The sequence below is a fragment of the Gymnoscopelus braueri genome (genome assembly GCF_963280865.1).
Source record: "Gymnoscopelus braueri genome assembly, chromosome: 1".
NCBI lineage: Eukaryota > Metazoa > Chordata > Actinopteri > Myctophiformes > Myctophidae > Gymnoscopelus > Gymnoscopelus braueri.
Window position 1 is genome coordinate 10,079,484 of NC_137603.1, and position 20,997 is coordinate 10,100,480.

Here is a 20,997-nt window from a genome sequence, read left to right on the forward strand (position 1 = left end):
GTTTGGGTATTTAGAAAAATGCTTCATACATTTGAGATTTTTTTCGATGAATTGAGTACAAAGGACTCCAATGCAATCAAGTCTGTGCTTGTCTTTGCAAGCTGTTAATAAACTATTCAATCAATCAATCAGATATTATTACAGTATAATTATCAAGGCCAAACGAAGCGACCGTTTTTTCACTCGTCTTCAATCAAACCGACTATCGACTAATATTGAAAATAGACGATCTGCAAGCTCTGTGATCAGTGGTTCTCACACTTTTTCAGTGGTGGAAAGTAACTAAGTACATTTACTCAAGTACTGTACTTAAGTACAATTTTGAGGTATTTGTACTTTACTTGAGTATTTCCAGTTTCCAATACTTTTACTTCTACTCCACTACATCTCAGAGGCACATATTATACTATTACTCCACTACAATTATTTGAAAACTTTAGTCACTAGTTTTCAGATATAAATTATGATATTATAAAACATACCTTAACAAATTTAGCCCTATTTTATACACAGGCTATTTGAAAATAGCCGATCTACAAGCTCACAACGCGTCGTGATGCGACGCGTTGTGAGCTTGTAGATGACAAGTGTGAGATTATGTCAAAATGTCATAATCGTAAGTTACAGACCTAGAAACAAGCCCCCCCCCCAAAAAAAACGCAACCCGCAACTACCAATATAACAACTTTACAGGAAAACAAGCCAAAAGTCGCTTATAATAAGCAGACATGGCAACGCAGTGTTCAGTCCGTCAGGTCTCAACAGGCTCGTCAAGGGGCTCCTTCATACGTACGTAACTTCCTGTAGGTTTTGATTGATTGATTGATTGATTGATTGATTGATTGATTGATTGACTGAATACTTTATTTAGAAGTTTGCAGAGAAAAAAGCACATGGAAGTACAGTTCACATTACAAGGTCAACTAAATTAGGATTTAAAAAGCCCAGAAAAGCCGCAATGGCTTGTTTCAAATGGGCAGTGGTGGAAAGTAACTAAGTACATTTACTTAAGTACTGTACTTAAGTACAATTTTGAGGTATTTGTAGTATTTCAATTTTTGAGTATTTCCAATTTCCAATACTTTTACTTCTTTTTTTATTTTTTAAAATTTTTATCCCTCGATTTTGTAACCCTTTTTTTTCACCTGGTGCCAATTTGCTAAGTGATCCTGGGCACTACACTCCTTATACTTATACTTTAACTTCTACTCCACAGTCTCCACTACATCTCAGAGGCAAATATTGTATTTGTATTTGTATTGTATTTGCTATTCTTCACGTAGGCCTACTCAATTCAAGGAGGTGGACGTCAAAATGACATACGTGATACAAAAAAAATACAAAATAATACATTATTATTATTATTATTGTTTATGAAATAATGCCAATAAGTAGTGCTTCTTTTTTTTATGATAGTAAAATTACTCTTATTCTGAAATCAATGTACCGGAACTCAAATATTTAAAAATCCAACTTGACCAATGTGTGTTTTTTTTTTGTTGACGGAACACTTTCAATACGTCAGCCGTGACGTCACCGGTAACTTTTTCTTTTAGGTTTGGATTAATGTTCAGCCGTTTGCGCCCTCTTCTGGTCGGAGACCTGTCCGAAAGTGGAAACCTGTCACATGGGGACTATTGCACTGGGGACCCTAGTGCATATAACTATCTATGCTCGAGTGCACTAATAGTATCGATGGTTCACGTGACGCTCGTCTGTCACAAGCTATGATATGACAGTCATGTTTCAGGGCTACTTGACTTATGGACACTGGTGCATGGACACAGTCTCTGTGGCGCAATTGGTTAGCGCGTTCGGCTGTTAACCGAAAGGTTGGTGGTTCAAGCCCACCCAGGGACGATGAACTTTTAGTGTATGTCTGTCTCTTATATGTCATCATGATTTGTGTGCATGAGGATCTCATCCAGGGACGTGCAGAAGGATTTGGAGAGGCAGGGGCTGGAATTTCTCAAGGGCACCTATTGGACTTTACGAACAATTACCATACTTGTAGGCCCAAAAACCCGAAACAGTATCATAACGTGCTTAATGTCCTCAAAGTCACGCACTCAACAAGCTTTGAACTGAGCAGATTGGACCTTATGTTCCAGAGATAATGGCCAAAACAACTTGAAAACTGCCACTTTCGCCGGTTTTCGATCGCGATTTTCGATTGAGTTTTGGTCATTTGTCGCCCGTTTTTCTTTAATAACACAGGCTAGGAAGGTCGTACGGCGACAAACTAGATACCTGAGGAAAGTTCACTTTGAGCTGCATCCAACACATCCACTGACAGATGTGCCGCAAGGGGCAGTTGAAATATATTTTTGGGTAAAAAAAAAAAAAAAAAAAAGAATTGTCTGCTGGAGAGGGCACTTTTTTGCCGACGGGTAAAAGGGCAGGGGCTGAAGCCCCCTTTCATGTCTATGTGTGCACGTGCATGATCTCATCTTAAACAAGCTCAGTGCTTAAAGGGGTAGTTCACCCCCCAAATAACTTTTTTTCTATTGATTACTCACCCCATGGAGCCTTGAATTCATGGATATTTTTTTGTTTTTGTCGCATTCCTTCCTTTATTATTTGATTATAATAAATTTAGCCCCATTGATTCCGGTAGGAGACACAAATGCATTTGTGTCTCCTACCGGAATCAATGGGGACACATTTATTATAATCAAATTATTGGCTTAGGAATGTGACAAAAACAAAAAAATATCTATGAATTCAAGGCTCCAGATGGTCAGTAATCAATAGAAAAAAAGTTATTTTGGGGGTGAACTACCCCTTTAATGAGTCTTCCAGTTTAGTAGACCGGCTTGTATTGTGAATTTGTACTTCCATGTACTGATGTTCTCATGTCTTACTAAATAAAGTACAATCAATCAATCATTATATCTTCATATACTCTAGTCTAGTGCACTAGGGCAGTGGTTCTCAAACTTTTTCATGTCAAGGACCCCCAAATTGACACTTATTAGCCCGCAGACCCCATCTGAAAAGATATGCCAGTGACCCCCATAATAAGAGAAGATTTTTACAGTAATTCTCAACCATTTTAATTTCAAGGACCCCCAGTTTGACATACATTAGGCGGCTACGGACCCCCATTTAATGGCATTACTATCTCTGGGACCCCAATTTATATTGTAAAATCAATGTTAATTTAACTCTCAAAGTTACAGACCCATAAGGGTCCATTTGGTTCCTAACTATCCATCATTTAGCTGGGGACCCCCTGGAACTCCCTCAAGGACCCCTGGCGGTATACATTTATGTATACCATGTACTTCAGTACTTCAGATAAAGGAGGGAAAAAAAGAAGAAAAATTGTTATTGACTATTATGAAAATACATTATTATTATTATTATTATTATTATTATTATAAATCATATTTATTTCCTAGTCCTCGCTCCAATCCAGTAGGTTGCAGTAATGCCCCTCTAACCCCGGTTCAATAACAAATCCCCCAAAGAAGAACCAGTAAGAGGATCAGAGAGGAAGCAGCAGAAGAAGAGTTAAAAAAGAAAAAAAAGGTAGAGACCAGAGTTGCCATGTCCTCATATTATAAGCGACTTTGGGCTTGTTTTTCTGTAAAGTTGCTTGTAGTTGCGGTTTGCGTGTTTGGGCTTGTTTCTAGTGTTGTTTTTAAACCAATGTTTCACAAACATTTTCAAGTCAGGAACCCCCACATGAATATCTATTTTGTCCAAGGACCCCCATCTGAAAATATGTTATGCCAGCAGGAGGGACCTCCAGTCCATACAAGATTTGCGTTGTTAAACATGTTTAAAACATTTCTTAAAGATCTTTTCTTTTTCTTAAATAGCAGATCTACAAGCTCACAACGAGCTTGTAGATCTGCTATTTTCAAATAGCTGATTAATAGCTTAATAGAATATAGATTATAGAATATATAATATAGATTACATAATATAGATTATAGAATATAGAATATATATTTAAAAAATATATAGAATATAGATTACATATTATATATATAATATAAATCATATAATATAGAATATATATTTTAATAATACATAATATAGATTACATATTATATATAATATAGATTATAGAATAGAATATAGATTTTTGATGTGGCTTCTTTTGGGCTTGTTTTCGTAGACCTGGCCGCTTATTCCTCTCACAAAACATGGCAACACATCGCAGAGACAGTCAGACAGTGTAAAGTAAAACATGGCGGAGCTCAGGAGGAGAAGCTGTCCTCAGGACTCTGCTGCTGGGTCTCCTCCAGGAGGAGGAGGAGGCCTCTCCCTCTCCTCCTCTAACCCCAACAACAACAAGGTGTTCCTCCTGCTCCTGGTCCTCCTGGCCCAGGAGCCCCGGCCCGGAGGATGCACCACGCACTGGGTGGTGACGGAGGACGGCAAGATACAACAACAAGTACAGAGAAACAACACACACACATGCTAACCTGTTAGCCGTAATGTACCTGTAATGCTAATAAGGCATTCGTCTCGACATCATCTCGCGAGAGTCGCCATCGCGCGTGCAGCAAAAGACCAGATCTACAAGCTATCAACGCGTCGCGAAGCGAGGCGTTGATAGATTGTAAGATCTGGTCTTTTTTCCCCCACCTCTCGCGAGATTATTTAAAGGCTTCGGTTTCGACATCATCTCGCGAGATTAGGCGTCGCGCGTGCAGAAAAAAAGACCAGACCTACAAGCCGTCAACGCCTCGCTTCGACGACGCGTCGACGGCTTGTAGATCTGTTATTTTTCCCTTCGACACCGCAGTACTACGGAATGTATAACTTATGCTAGCCTTAGCCTCGCTAGCCTGTTAGCAGCTAACGGTGGAGCTAGGCTAAAGGCTAGCCTACCTGGCTGATTATTATTGATTATTTTATGTTATTGATTAATTAACGTACATGTGAATTGTTTGTCAGTGTCACGTGATGTGTCTTCGTGTTGGTGTTTAGTTATTAAACCCATAATAAGATAATTAAAGCAGTCAATAGAACGCCAGCAGCTTATTATATATATTAGTAAGTAGGGTAACATATGTTATGTTTATCTCTAGGTAGAGAGGATTCATTGACTCCCTTTTGATGAACATTTATTCTAGTAAAATACATAGGACAAATATTCTGTCTTATCTGTCTGTCTGTCTATTATCTATCTATTATATATCTATCTATTATCTATCTACAGTGTCTGTCTGTCTACTTATTATCTGTATCTGTCTATCTTATTATCTTTCTATCTATTATATATCTTTCTGTCTGTCCATCTATTATAGATCTATTATCTCTCTGTCTGTCTGTCTGTCTGTCTATCTATATAATCTGTCTATCTATTATCTGTCTGTCTATCACAGTCTATCTATTATCTATCTGTCTATCTATTATCTATCTATTATCTGTCTATCTGTGTATTATCTGTCTATCTGTCTGTCTGTCTATCTATTTATCAATCTCTGTCTGAGTCTGTCATCTATCTATACCGAGGATAACTACTCTAAACGTATAACATGCTTCCACTTTATTGAATTCTTATTATATAAATATTCATGGTGGCAAGGCAAAAGCAAAGATGCGTATAAATATACCAAAATATTACATAATACAAGTTTAAACTAGAATGAAGTGACAATCAGCACTTTTGAATTGATATGACAAAACTAAAATAAATAAGCGTCCCAATTAGGTCACTTGTTATATAATAGTGTTTGTTTGACCACAGATGCTAAGCATGTTATTAAGACCAGTGGTTCTCAAAGGGGGTCCGAGGAGGACCCCCCAGGGGCTTCCCAGCAAAATGTGTTAATATAGCAGTAAAAAAAAACATTTTTACCACGTCAACCTTAAGCTCAATCTTCTATTTTTGAAAATTGTTGACATATCTTGCGACAAATTTGAAATAATTTAGATTTGTTTTAACCCATTTAGACCTGGAACGCACCTGTGTCACTTTAGATTTCTTTGACTATTCAAAAATAGCAGATATACAAGCTCATAGCGCGGCACTCGGTGCCACGCTATGAGCTTGTAGATCTGCTATTTTTGAAAAATCTTGAAAAAAAAAAGTTAATTTTTTTTCTAAAAACTGTTTTCAGAAAACATTTTAAAGAATCGCCTCAGGTCTTCAAGGGTTAAACACAAATCTTCTCTTATGAGAGTTCCTGCCGGTCAGATTGGGGTCCCCGCTAAATGCCTTTTCATTTGGGGGTCTGTGACATCACATGATAATGTTTGAGAACCAGATGATGTAAATAGTATGTACCTGTCTGTCTGGTATCTAAATTAGATATCAGGCTGTGTAGACAGACGCTAGGTCTGATGTGTACCAGGTATCCTAGTTACTTTGTAGCACCTAGGCCAGGGGTCTTCAACAGGGGGTCCGGGATCCCTAGGTGGTCAATATTTGTGTGATACTGTATGATATTTCTGAACCCTAGCATCCTTTTTTCCCGAGGAGAACTTTACTCAAAAATAGCAGCTCTACAAGCTCACAACGCCTCGCAGCGTTGTGAGCTTGTAGACCTTGGTAAAGAGGTTTGGTGTAGATGGGAAAAAAAGAGCAAACCAAGTAAAAAGAAAAATAGTGTCACCTGCAACATAATTGTATACAATATAGAGGGGGTCCCTGCTTCATATCTCTCTCAGCTAGGGGTTTCTTGGCCTGAAAACGTTGACTGACCTGACCTAGACCTAATTGATTTTTTCCCCCGTTCTTTACATTCTACGTGTCCATTTACCCTGTTTGTTGACAAGGACAAGGGTTCATGACACTACTCTGATCTCACACACGTCGTTGCTGTGTCCAAAACTGTGACTTTTCAGAGCGTTTTGAGCTCGTATTTGCTATTCTGTGACTGTAGTATGACAAAGTAGGGCTTTTTTTAACCCATTAAGACCTGGGACGCATTATTTTACACTTTGACTATTCAAAAATAGCAGATATACAAGCTCTTAGCGCGGGTGCCGCGCTACGAGCCGCGCTACGAGCTTGTAGATCTGCTAGTTTTGAAAAATCGAGAAAATTTGTGAAAATTAATATTTATATTCTTTTAAAGCAAACATTTGTAACTCAAATCGTTGCTTCATGGGGGTCCCTGGAACAAAATATTTTGAGATGGGGGTCCGCGGCAAAATACATATCATTTTGGGGGTCCTTGACATGAAAAAGTTTGAGAACCACTGATATAGAAACATACGTTTTTCAGAGAACTGTTGGGATATAAGTAGAATTGGCTTCAGGTCTTAAAGGGTTAAAAGAGAGAGAAAAGTTGAAACAAGAGGTTTCTGCCTCACAGCTACGACTTGCTCTGATAAATACCTCAATTGTACCAGATACAATTCTGTTGGACACACTTGAGAGAGATTGATGACTCATTACTGTTTCAAAGTGAAACAATGTAAAAAAAACATATCATATTTTGTGCATGATATCGCCTCAGTCCTAGTCGAAACGAAAAAGCACACCACACAACTAAACGTGTCAGTTATTTCTGTCTGGAAAAGCATGATATGATATTAAGCAATGTGCATTTTATGTGTGGTTGTGTAAATGTCCTTGGCACTCATCTGCATCAGCAAGGGAACGGAACAAGTAGTTTATTTTTGGAAGCTTGTGCTCTGATCTCTGATGATGATGACGTGTTGTTTGTGGTTGGTTGCAGGTGGACTCTCCTTTGAACCTCAAACACCCTCATGATGTCGTCATTTTCATGAGACAGGAGACACGTGTCAACTACCTCAAGAAACTAGAGGTGTGTGTGTCTGTCACAACTATCAATAAATGGACTCTAGGACACTGTTTCCCCAAACAGTTGTTCGGGACCCATTTGTGGGTCGCAGATCCGTATCCATGGGTCGCGAGTGAATATCCCTTTTATTTTTGGTTTCCTAAATTTTGTCATTAATTATTATTTTAAAAAGATTGTCTAAAGATTTCCACACACATTCCCAAAAGGCGAAAACAAAATGATAGCATTCTTCGAAAGAAGTAAAATAAACAAAGGAACTCCCTAAATTAGAAAACGAATGTTTTAAGAAGTAGTGAAAATATCAGATCTGCAAGCTCACAACGCGTTTTGAGCTTGTAGATCTGCTATTTTCATTAGTGTGGGTCGCGGGCCAACATCTGATTTCACTTTTGGGTCTTGAGCTAAAACGTTTTGGGAGCCATTGGACTAGGAACTTAGTTCCATTATGTGTGTGTTATCACATGAACTATGCAGAGCATTACTGCAGTGTTTGGGGGGTAGGAACCAGAGAAATGTTAATTTGACTTCTTGCATCATACCACACAGATGTCATTCACCACGAGGTCGTTTTGACCTTGAATGCCAAACACTTTGAGTTCAAATATTGCACATAACTATTATGTTGAAAAGAGCGAAATATTCCTCTCGCACAATGAGTTTTTGTACGTATGTTTCATGGCATCAACATTTCCTCCTTTCACCAATATCACAATTTGTACTTATTCAAGATTCAAAGACTTGTTGGAAAACATCAGATTCATTGCATAACAGTATGAATCATGATGCTTTTTCAGGTTGGAGAAGACTGCTTTTAAGTGATATTTAAATTAAATAAAACAATACTAAAAAACTAACAATGTAAGCTACATGATAGACAGTCAGACCGGTCTCTGTAACACATTTTTGACAAATTGACACAAATGTTACACACATTTAATGTATGGATTTGTTACAAATCAATCTACTCTGATTCTTTATCTCTGGCTACTCTAAAAACCGAAGTGTTAATTTATCTCTTGAGCATGTACAAATGGAACTAAATGGACGTCCTTTAGTATAGCGTTTCCCAACGCCGTTCCGCGGCCCTTTTAGCATGCAGTCCGAGATGCCTTGGTGTTCCTAGGCCTGTCACAATTATTACATAATCGTCTAATCACAATTATTTTATATAATCGCAATTATTTTTGCATAATCGTCATAATCAATTCCGTGTAAAAAAATATATTTTATGTCAAAAATAGTCGAAATAGCCGATCTATAAGCTCAAAACGCGTCGCATCGACGCGTTTTGAGCTTATAGATTGGCTATTTTTGAAAATTTTAAGCATAAAGTAATTAAATGTGTTATTTGTCATATCTGACCTGTGCAACTTTTGTTTACGAAAGCTAAAAGCCAAACAGAAATGTAATTTTTATTCATAATATTCCATACATTTTCAACGACAGAATCGTAATTAAATCGTTAAACGCAATTATTTGAGTGATAATTAATCGTCAACTTAAATTTCTAATCATGACAGCCCTAGGTGTTAAAATTTAGAACATACATACATACACACACACACCGTATATCTAGGTGTGCCCTGGGATCTTATGGCTATGCCAGGTGTGCCTTGGTACCAAAAAATGTTGGGAAACACTGCTTTAGTACACGCTCAGAATTACAGGTCCATTTCTGGTTCCGTCTCTGAGAGTAAAAGTATGTTGCCGTGTGCCCGTTGTGTAGAAGCAGCTGGTGGCTCAGAAGATCCACATCGAGGAGAACGAGGACAGGGACACCGGACTGGAGCAGAGACACTACAAAGAGGATGCCGACTGCATCATGGCCAAGGTCCCCCTGGGGGACCTGGACCTGTACGATGGCACCTACATCTCCCTGGAGAGCAAAGACATCAGGTCAGCATCACACCTAGCTGGCCTACCAAATCTGTCTGACTGTTATCTCTCTTTCTATCTCTCCATTTCCTTGACTTCAAAGTCCTCTTCACCCGCAAGACCTTCGTGTTTGTAGTAATCGGGCGATTTGATATGCCAGTAAAGTTTGATGGGTGAACAAATTCCATAACAGACCTTAACCCATTAAGACCTGAAACCGATTCTACAAATGTCTTCTAAATCCCAAAAATATTCGGAAAAAAACGTATGTTTCTATGTCAGCGGTTCTCAAACTTTTTCATGTCAAGGACCCCTGAAATGATATGCTTTTGGCCGCCGACCCCCATCTTGAAATATGTTGCTCCATGGACCCCCAGAAGCAAAGATTTCAGTAAAAAATGTTCGCTTTAAAAGAATATACATTCAAAGATTTAGACACATTTTCACGATTTTTCAAAAATAGCAGATCTACAAGCTCGTAGCGCGGCACTCGGTGCCGCGCTATGAGCTTGTAGATCTGCTATTTTTGAATGGCCAAAGTGTAAAATAATGCTTTTTAGCTCAAAAAAAAAATGATGATATTATATCAGTCATGCAATCATTTTAACAAATTAATTGGATAAACATGAACGACCGTTTCAAGTACTGAGTGAATACTGACTTCGTACGGCTATGATTCTATACAACAACGTAGAACTTTGTAATTCAGTTTTTCTTCTGACTCGGATACTCCCGATTGGTTTTCGGATTGTTTTACTGCTATGGTGGTGACCTTCATGAAAGCAAATCGTCTCTGTCGGGTGGAAATATGCCCATGTCCAGAAAAAAAAAATGGCAAAAGTAGCAGATCTACAAGCTCTGACCTCGAGCTTGCAGATCTGCTACTTTTGATGCTATTGTGTGACACTGTAGTATGATCAAGTAGGGCGTTAATTTACGGTATGTCATTGTTTTTTTTACTGTAGTCCTGAAGAGTACGTGGATTTCCGGTCGCCCCTCCCCCCAGATCTGGAACGTCCTGACTGTTCCAAAGTGTTGGAACTGCCCTACAGCATCCACGCCTTCCAGCATCTCCGGGTGAGTAGAGGACAGCCTCTAGCCTCATGTATATGTTGTTGTTGTTGTTGTTGGATACAAATAATAATATCTCAAATGTATACAGCACTTTTCTAAGTACCTAAAGACGCTTTACATGGAGGCGAGAAGAAAATGACAAAAGAAAATCAACTTTATTAGTAAAAAACATTAAGAAAAAAGTAAGACTAAGGCATAAAATAAAGTAAATAAAAACTGATGAATGGTGAGAAAAATGTGCAGTTAGCTGGGGAATGCCATGTTGAAGAGGTGGGTTTTGAGAGCGTTTTTTGAAGGTTTGAAGGGTGGGGGGTCCTCTGAGAGTATTGGGGGAGTGCATTCCACAGGGTTGGGGCAGTCGCCCCAGGTACGGTACTTGGTCCTGGGGACCCCAAGGAGGTTGAGGAGGTCGAAGAGGTAGGGGGAGCCAGATTGCTGCTATTTTCTGAGTAGGGCGGAGGTTAGAATTAGTTTTTTAGAAATTAGTTGCCTCAGGCAACTGTCCCCCCCCCACACACACAGATACACAATGATATACTAATATTTGCTAAATAATGTGGACAGATCGACCTGTCGAGCAAGTTCAGTCAAATGCTGGAAAGAAGACATTTCATAGGGTATAATAATTCTCCCAGGTGTGGCTCATCCAGTAGCTAATGAGCTGTTTAATACACACATTGTGGTTGGTGAGTCACCCAGTATTGCAGTTAGTTTAACCGTCATTAATTTCAAAGGAGAGGTTATAGTCGTCTTGTCTTACTCCATTTTCTTTCCGCTTGTTTGTGTCTGTGATTAGGGTTGTCATGATCATGAAACTTTGTACTGTGTACTTGTGTTTTTGGCATTGAACGTTATATGGAACATATTATGAATCAAGATTTATGGTCATCTTTTGGGCTTTTGTGAACCTGGCAAAAGCAAGGTCTTATGCACACCTGTTTAGCTCAAAAGACTGGTGCGTAGGCAGGGATCAGACGTATAGAATAAAGTAACCCACACACCGTCTTCACTTGCACAATAAGGACAACTTTATTCAGGCAACATCGTTTGGTCAATAGACCTTCTTCAGGCATCTCAAAGGCTTAGTGAACTTAAAGGAGTATTTCACCCTTATTTTCTATCAATTACACACCCCATGAGGCATTGAATGTATGAATGAATGAACCATTGTAAAGCGCTTTGAGCACTTGGAAAAGCGCTATAAAAATGCAATTCATTATTATTGAATTCATGGAGTTTTTTTTTGTTTTTGTCGCATTCCTGAGCCAATAATTTCATTACCGGCGGAAAGATGCTAATGTATCCGGTAGGAGACTCAAAGAATACACCCGGTCATCAAATTATTGGCTTAGGAATGCGTCAAAAATAAAAAAAACATTTCCCTGAATTCAAGACTTCATGGGGTGTGTAATTGATAGAAAATAAGTAATTTTTTGAGTGAACTACTCCTTTAAAGGGATGGTTCACCCAAAAAAACACTATTTTTCTATCTATTAGTCACCTCATGGAGACTTGAATTCATGGATATTGTTTTGTTTTTGTCGCATTCCTAAGCCCATAAGTTGATGACTTGTCTGCTTTTTGTCTCCTACCGGAACCACTGCTGGTCATCAAATTATAGGCTTAGGAATGTGACAAAAACAAAAACATATCCATGAATTCAAGTCTCCATGGGGTGACTAATCTTTTGGGGGTGAACTATCCCTTTTTAAATAGAACAGGGCAGATATTATGACAAATAACTTGCATATACTATACACAGAAATCACGGACACTAGTGCCCGGTACCAATTATGAAAATAATGTACTATGGCAAAAATAGGCCATGCATTTAATCATTTTAGCAAGTTTACGACTTACACGGACGAATGGAAACGCTCTGACGAATATGCAAAAAATAACTGCAATCATCTCAAATAATTGTGATCAGGAGATGACTGTACTGTGCCAGGCCTGTGTGTGATGGGTCCCCTGTGCTGTGTTGTGCAGGGTGTGCAGGAGAGGGTGAACCTTACCTCCCCACTGCTCTCTAAAGAGGACCCCATCTTCAGCTCGCTGTCACACAAGCTGGGCCGCAGCATGGACGAGGTGGGCCACCGCATACACCAGGCGCTACTCAGGGTAAGGAGAAACTGTCTTCTACAAGCATCCACAGGTTTTCACCTAAAAAACATCTTTGTGTTCATATTTGTAGACATAATGGGGTCCATTTCTGCTTTTGGACTTTTTGGACTCCTCCTTTTACGCTTAATGGCTTCCCAGAGTTGTATAAATCGGTAGTTCTCAAACCTTTTCGTGCCGAGGACCCCCAAATTGATATATATTTGGCCGCAGACCCCCATCTGAGAGGATTTGTGTTAAAAGAAATAGAAATTATTTCTTCCAAGGTGTTTTGAAAATGTTCAAAAATAGCAGATGTGCAAGTTCGAGCTTGTAGATCTGCTATTTTTGAATAGCCAACTTCAAAATGGATAGTGTGATTGTGATGCTGTATTAACACATTTTTGCTAAGAACACCCCCTGGAACCCCACTTTGAGAACCACTGGTATAAACAAACAAAAGCTTAATTTATACTCCCATCGTGTGACTGAAACGTGACTTTTGTCGCTTGCCAAAAATAACAGATCTACAAGTACGTTACTCCATATTGTCTCCTTGAGTACTTGTTTGTTTAAATGTGTGTTTTATGTTTATCTGTAAACGCTGTTGGGCACTTAATTGCACCTAGTGGGAATGATAAAGTTGTTGAATAGAATTGTGCTCCTGAGAGAAAATCCCCCGTCATCGATATGTTTTCCTGAAAACCAGAAGTGGATGTGAGGCTACTTCCTCTGAGAAGTGGAACTTGAATCTGCACACTGAAAAAGAAACCAGACGTTCTGGTATTGCGGAACAATGATCTCCTGACCAAAGGTCTATGCGGCATCGAGCCATAAATGCAGATCTAAAGATTCTAGAGTCTAGATGGTTGCCACGTCATAACCATCAATATACCTATTATAGTATATCGTCGCTGTCGGGCAGAAACCTCTTATCTCCATATTGAAACTTTTTGTGTTTTTTTGTAAATGAACGCCCTACTTGATCACACTACAGCGTCACACACAAGCAGTAAAAGTAGCAGATCTACAAGCTCGAAACGCGGCGCGAAGCGACGCGTTTCAAGCTTGTAGATCTGCTGCTTTTGCTATTTTTGAATTTGAATCCTGAAAGGTAACAGTTTTGGACATATATCGTTGCTGTCCTGGAAACCTTCTGTCCAAAACTTTTCAGAATTCAAATGTAAAAATAGCCGATCTACAAGCTCAAAACGCACCGCAAGGCGACGCGTTTTTAGCTTGTAGATTGGCTATTTCTGCTACTTTTTGGTGACACTGTAGTATGATCAAGTAGATAAGAGCTTTCTGTTTGACAGCAGCGGTATGTGAGTTGTCCTGGCTGAACTGAAACGTTGATAACATTGAGCATTAGACTGATTATTGCATTTTGCACTTTAGAACTGGGCTAAGAGCACTTTATTATTTTCAAAGGATGGACAGCTCATTCAGTCCTGTCCCTTTCCAACATACATTTCTGAGACGGCGGTATTTGATGACATTGTTTTAATAGTAGGATAACACAAAAAGGTTTGTTTCCCTCGTGATCCTGTGTATTCAATTCATCAAGCCATATAAAGACATACAAGGGATCATCAATACTAGAAGTAGGGGTGTCAGAAAAAAACGATACGAATCGCGATTCTACTGTTGGACAATTCAGAATCGATTCTCGTTTTCAAAAAATCTTTTGTTTTCAAATTATATATTTTTTATCTTGGATTTACCTTTGTGTGTTTAGTTGATAAAACCTTTAATAATTATAAAAGCTACGTAAATGTACTCTGCTCTCATGCCAGCAGACTGGAGTAGATCCTGAAATGGATGTTTTGAATGGAGAATCGTTTTGAATGGAGAATCGTTTTGAATGGAGAATCGTTTTGAATGGACAATTGTTTTGAATGGACAATCGTTTTGAATCGAAAAAAAAAAAAAGGAATCGGGGGGGGGGAATTGAATCGAGAATCGTTTGTTTGAAAGAATCAGAATCGGGACCCCAAGAATCGGAATCGAATCGTGAGAAGTCAGAAGATTCACAGCCCTATCTAGAAGCGGTAAAAGTATATTTACAGGAAAAAAAAACTGGGGTCATTTCTTTTGGCAAGCTAGAAAACTTTTGACACATTTATGATACAAATGTGTCTGTATTCACTATATCTAACAATTTATACAAACCTTGCATCTGTTCTCCCTTTTAGTGTACATGATTATTATACTGGTGTTGAGATTACTGATAAAAAATATAAAACTGTACAGAAAATGTAGCGACTCGAATCCAGGATACATTTGGAAAACAAGGCTATTTGCTCAATGCTCAGTGACAGCCTGATTAGTCTTCTTAACAAATCGTAATAGTTAGTGTGTGTGTGTGACTGTGTGTGTGTTCCAGAACTCTACGTCCTGGGTTCTCTACAACCTGGCCTCGTTCTACTGGCGGATGAAGAATGAGCCACGCAAGGCGGTGGACTGTGTGGTTCGAGCCCTGCATTTCTCCCCCAGGTACCACAATGCACTGGAATACTTTGTCTTGCTGTGAGACCAGACCACACTTTGTGTTCCCTAGTGTCTTTAACCACTTAACAACCTGCAATACATAACATATTTTGGTCAATAAAACGTCATATTTATGTGAAGCAGAGGTTGCCACACTTACACCTGGCCACCATTCGATGGTGGAAATGTACCCATTCCTAAAACAAACTACAAAAAGCTGTTGACAGCGAATTGCAAGCCATAGTGCAAAACCATGGGACGTGTGAATTTGAAATGGAACTTTAAGTTCAGCATGCACTGGCTACAGAAAATGAATTATCATATGCAAGGCCTGAATTAAATCAATGTAGGAAATAACAGGACAACAATATCAAATATCCCCATTGTGCAATACATTTAGTTAAACGTTTAATCGGCTGATTGCAGCTTTAACCCCTCATATACGCGTACCTATAATGCCTATAATGCCATGCCCAAAGTGTGTGTGTGTGTGTGTCATGCTCAAAATGGGGGTGCCAGGTTGAAAGTGGTTAACGTGTATGTGACTATATGTGTGGGGACATCCAAAATCCATCCATATAGCAGAATTTGAGAATTGGATAGAAAAAAAAATTTATGCTTAAAAATCTTTTTTTTTTAGATGTTTATAATTGGAAAAAGATTCAGTTTAAGATTAGACATTTAGAAATTAGCTTTAGGGATTATAGATAGTTATGCCTGATTTACACTTAGTTGCACGCTTATGGTGCTTCGAAAAATAGCTGTTGTGGGCTTGTAGATCGGCTGCTTTTCGGCTTATGGTTAATATGGAAAAATGTATATGAAATGGCATTCATGAAATCACTGTCCTAAAATGTTGATGTCCTCACAAGTTTAGTAATACAAACCTGTGTGTGTGTGTGTGTGTGTGTCCAACGCAGACAGCACAAGGACGTGGCCCTGGTCAACATGGCCAACATCCTGCACCGCGCCCACTTCTCGGCGGACGCCGCCATCCTGGCCCACGCTGCCTTGGACCTGACCTCAGATCTGTTCACCAGCCACTACACACTGGCTAACATTTATGCTGTAAGTAGACTTAACAGGCCTCAGATCTGTTTAACTAGTCAATTCAATTCAATTCAAAGGGCCTTATTGGCATGAGAAAACATACGTTTACATTGCCAAAGCAGAAAGCACAATACAACAATACAGAAATACAATCAAAACAAAAAATATGTACATTTGAAAGTCAGAATCTTCAATAGATCAATTTCTATGTACCAAGATCACTGGGTGCAGGTATAGTGCGGGAATATACACAATGATTAGTCTTTAGGGTGGTTGTGTTACGTTTGATATCCTTCTCCTATCACAGCAACTCACGAATCTTGCTGCTGTGTTTGCACATTGTTGTACTTCGCCCAGCAGATATGGGAGTTTTTTGTCATTGGTCATGTTTTCAAAATCTCCGTGTGTGGTTGTAATCTGTGGGAAGTAATCTGTGTCTCTGATGTCTTGGTACAATGGACAGACGGTTAGGAAGTGTAGCTCGGTTTCCACTTCATTTTGTGTGCAGTGGGTGCATAGTCTGTCTTCTCTCGGGATACAGGTCTGCCTGTGACGACGAGTCTGTACCTGGTTAAGATTTTTCTTTGTTTTGGGTCGGTCACGGTGCTCAGGTATTCTGCCACTGCGTATTCTCTGTTTAGGGCCAGATAGCATTCTAGTTTACTCTGCTTTTGTGTTGCTTCTTTCCAGTGTGTCAGGTAGTTTTCCTTTTGCTGTTTTATAATTTGGTTTAGTCCAATGGGTTTTCTATCACGTGGCTCTGTTTGTGTTTGTGCCCGGAGTTCCAGGGCCAGCTGGCTGAGGGGGCATCTCTCTAGAGTTTCGCTGTGTGTGAGTGCCTTGTTATGGAGTGCATCTAGGTCGCTTTCTTTTAGGTGGTTGTAGAACTTAAGTGCTCTCTTTTTTATTTTGATTATGAGTGGGTATCGTCCTAATTCTGCCCTGCATGCATTATTTGGTGTTTTTCGCTGGGTACGGAGAATGGATTTGCAGAATTCTGTGTGTAGGGTCTCGGTTTGGTGTTTATCCCATTTTTCAAGGTCATGGTTTGCTAATGGTCCCCAGATCTCACAACCATAGAGGGAAATTGGTTCTATCACACTCTGGATAACATTTATGCTGTAAGTAGACTTAACACGTTGAGTGCCAGAGGTTTTTTAAAACAGGGTACAGCCAGTGGCAGCGTTTGTAACGATTTTTTTAATCGTTAAAATCGTCACAAAATATTATTTATGTATATTATTATAGAAAATAACGTTATATGTGACATTTAAACACACTCGCCAAAAATAGCTGATCTACAAGCTTGTGAGTTCAAGTGTAGAGGGTCTAAGTGGTTAAACTGAAGTGATATGAATGAATTGTAATATTAGCAAAGTTTTCTGTGGCACCCCTGGACTTGCGTCACAGCACCCTAGGGTGCCACGGGCTATAGACTACACAGCCCCAGAGCGTCACATGTCTTTCTGCTATAGTGACGGTGTGTGTCCACGTGGCCTGCAGTGTTCTGGACTGTTCCTATTTTTAATACATCCTCATCCATCAGTCGCATTGACACATTCAGTTTAAATAATTCAGCACTTTTCCACATTTACTTACTGTCATTTCACCATCTCAACTTGCTGACCTTGCGTTTCTCTGACTAGCATTAGACACGTTTCTGGTATACTATACATGGTTTCAATTGTCTGCCGTCCTATCCTATATAATGGTGAAGCTACTGTTTGTATGTGTGTTTGGACTGCAAACCAGTTAAGTTGCCTCCAGACTCGCCACAAATATCGCTCGGGGCTCAAACCTTTGCACAGCGCTAGGTTCTTCCGGTTTCGCGTCAGCAAGGTCCTGTGACTTGTGTCTGTCAAACAGTGATAATATTATTTCCCCCCCAGGCTTAACCCATTCAAATCAGGGAAAGCATCTGTGTCTCTTTAGATTTCTTTGGCTATTTAAAAATGGCAGATATACAAGCTGCCTTATACATTTTTATCCCACGATTTTTGTAACCCATTTTTCACTCGGTGCCAATTGCCTAAGCTGTAATCCTGGGTGCTACTCTCCCTCTGCCAGCCTGGGGAGAGCCCCGAACTGAGCTCATGCTTCATTCAACGCATGAGGAGTGAGCAGGCCCGTTTCTCACCTGACGGGGGAGTGGCCCCGGTAGGACGTAGCGTGTGGAAGGAACACGTTATTCCAACCAGTTCCTTTACCCTCCATCAGACGCCCCGGCTGACCAGGGGGAGGCAGTATAGAGACCAGGATTACTGCATGTTTTTTGTGAGGGTACCTACTACCTACCCTAGGAGACACAGGGAGAACATGCAAACTCCACACAGAAAGGCCCTTTCGCCAACCCCACAGATATACAAGCTCATAGCGCGGCACTTGAGCTTGCAGAATATCTATTCAAAGATTTGCACACATTTTCAAAAGAAATAGCAGATCTACAAGCCCATAGCGCGGCACTCTGTGCTCATAGCACGCTATGAGCTTGTATGTATATCTGCCATTTTTTAATAGCCAAAGAAATCTAAAAGGACAGATGCGTTCCTGGGTTGAAGGGGTTAAAAAATAAACAAGTTCTACTGTACCACGTGCTGCGTTTCTGTGTGTCTTAAAAGACCTGGAACGCATCTGTGTCACTTTAGATTTCTTTGGCTATTCAAAAGTAGCAGATATACAAGCTCATAGATCAAGCTTGTAGATCTGCTATTTATGAAAAATCTTGAAAAAACATTTTTTAGATTTTTTTCAAAAACTGTTAGGATTTAGAATGTTTTTAAGAATCGCCTCAGGTCTTAATGGGTTAAAGTGTCTTAACAACTGGGTTGTGTGTGCTCCTTCCTGCAGATGCTGGGTGAGTACAACCACTCGGTGCTGTGCTATGAGCAGGCGCTGCAGGCCCAGCCAGGCTTGGAGCAGGCCCTCAGGAGGAAGCACGCTGTGCTCTGTCAGCAGAAGCTGGAGCAACGCCTGGAGGCCCAGCACAGGTACCGTAGGGAGACGGTGGTTCTCAAACTTAATTCATGTCAAGGACCCCCAAGCTGATATGAATTTGGCTGCGGACCCCCATCACCTCAAAAATGCAAAAGCAAAGATTTGAGTTAAAAATATATATTATACAGTATATATTCAGAGATTTGCACTCATGTTCACGATTTTTCAAAAATAAAAAGTTACGTTTTTGACAGCTGGACAAATATTTTAAGATATTTCTATATGCCTGTTTTGAGTTCAGATGACTGTTGTACTTTATTAGGCACAGCCATTCAAAGGGCTACATTTATTGATTAAAACGATTGAAAGAAATCACTGAGCATGAAAACATGCCAAATATCCCAATCAATATCCCTGAGACAGTCAATATAATGGTTAATGTCGGAGACGGAAACCTTGTATCTCCACATTTCATGCTTAACGTCGTATAAGAGTGGCGTGCAAAAGTAGATTGTGACCGGCAGGAACCTCTTATCTCCATGTTCTAACTTTTGTGCGTTTCTTCGTAAATTAACGCCCTACTCGATCACCCTACAGCGTCACACAAAAGCGTCAGAAGTAGCAGATCTACAAGCTTTTGAACTTGTAGATCTGCTACTTTTGCTATTTTTGAATTTGAATCCTGAAGAGGTAACAGTTTTGACAGACGATATGTATCCAATTAAGTAATTATAATAATAATAATAATAATACATTTTATTTGTAATGCACTTTTCATTCACAAGGAATCTCAGAGTGCCACATGGTAAAACATCATCAATCATATAAAGTTAAAAAGCAGGATTTAAAAACAGATGTGACTAAACAACAATTCAACACGAAAATGCCCTCTGAAACAAAAACGTTTTCAGGCCTATTTTAAAAGAGTCCAGGGTCTGTGGTGCTCTCAGGTCAATAGGAAGGCTGTTCCACAGGCGCGGCGCTGCCGAGCAGAAGGCCCGGTCACCCATAGTACGTAGATTTGTACCAGGGACATTATAACAAGCTTGTGACCAAATAACTATATTGGATCCATTTCCTTTAAAAGTAACCAATTTTTTGGACATGCAAGATACAAGGTTTCCACCCGACAGCGACACATAGTCCATAGTACAACACAGTAGTCAAGGTCAGTTTAGAGTCTGAGAGAGGTCTTCCCTATTGGCCCTAGGGGAGGGAGGAAGGGAGGGGGGGGAGGCACACAGGGACGTGACACGCTTTTCTAATCTCACTTCCCATGTTCTATCACGACAAAGTGACAGTGAGTCATAAGGCCTTTTACACACAGCCTGGTCGTCACGCTGGTTGCTCTGCGTTAGAAGCTACGGACATGGAACGGAGGGGCGGGCGCTCTTTGACTCATTGTTGTAACCATGTTAAGTCGTCAGCGCCCAGACCAATTGACGTCGTCTGTGTAAAAGAGGACAGACAGACAGACAGACAGACACCCGCTGGGCGGGAGAGAGGGACAGCGGCGTGACTAGAGTGCTGTCACGATCATGGCATTTTAATCATCGATTAATTGACATACGAGCAATTGTGGTTTAGTGACTTTATTGTATTTTTGGCATTGAACATTGGAAAATATAAATTGTCTGTCGGGGAAAACGCACGAAAAAACACAAAGTTAAAATATGGAGCTGAGAGGTTTCTGCCCGACCGCAACGATTTTTATTTTTGAAGTTTCTGTTGCCTTTTA

General features: G+C 39.8%; 1 protein-coding gene across 2 annotated transcripts in view; it reads left to right on the forward strand.

Annotated features, from left to right (window-relative positions):
- Positions 1–4,193: 4,193 nt before the first annotated feature.
- The window catches only part of ttc17 (tetratricopeptide repeat domain 17), a 38,524-nt gene continuing 21,720 nt past the window's right edge, over positions 4,194–20,997 (forward strand). Inside the window, exons 1-8 of one of the 2 annotated variants that reach the window (XM_080439555.1) lie at positions 4,194–4,408; positions 7,650–7,739; positions 9,463–9,632; positions 10,577–10,688; positions 12,675–12,806; positions 15,172–15,281; positions 16,196–16,343; positions 19,173–19,312. In XM_080439555.1, coding sequence (XP_080295681.1) covers positions 4,202–4,408; positions 7,650–7,739; positions 9,463–9,632; positions 10,577–10,688; positions 12,675–12,806; positions 15,172–15,281; positions 16,196–16,343; positions 19,173–19,312 — 1,109 coding nt within the window. In that variant the 5' untranslated portion in view covers positions 4,194–4,201. The remainder of the gene's footprint in view (positions 4,409–7,649; positions 7,740–9,462; positions 9,633–10,576; positions 10,689–12,674; positions 12,807–15,171; positions 15,282–16,195; positions 16,344–19,172; positions 19,313–20,997) is intronic. The other variant, XM_080439556.1, reaches the window with a different exon arrangement.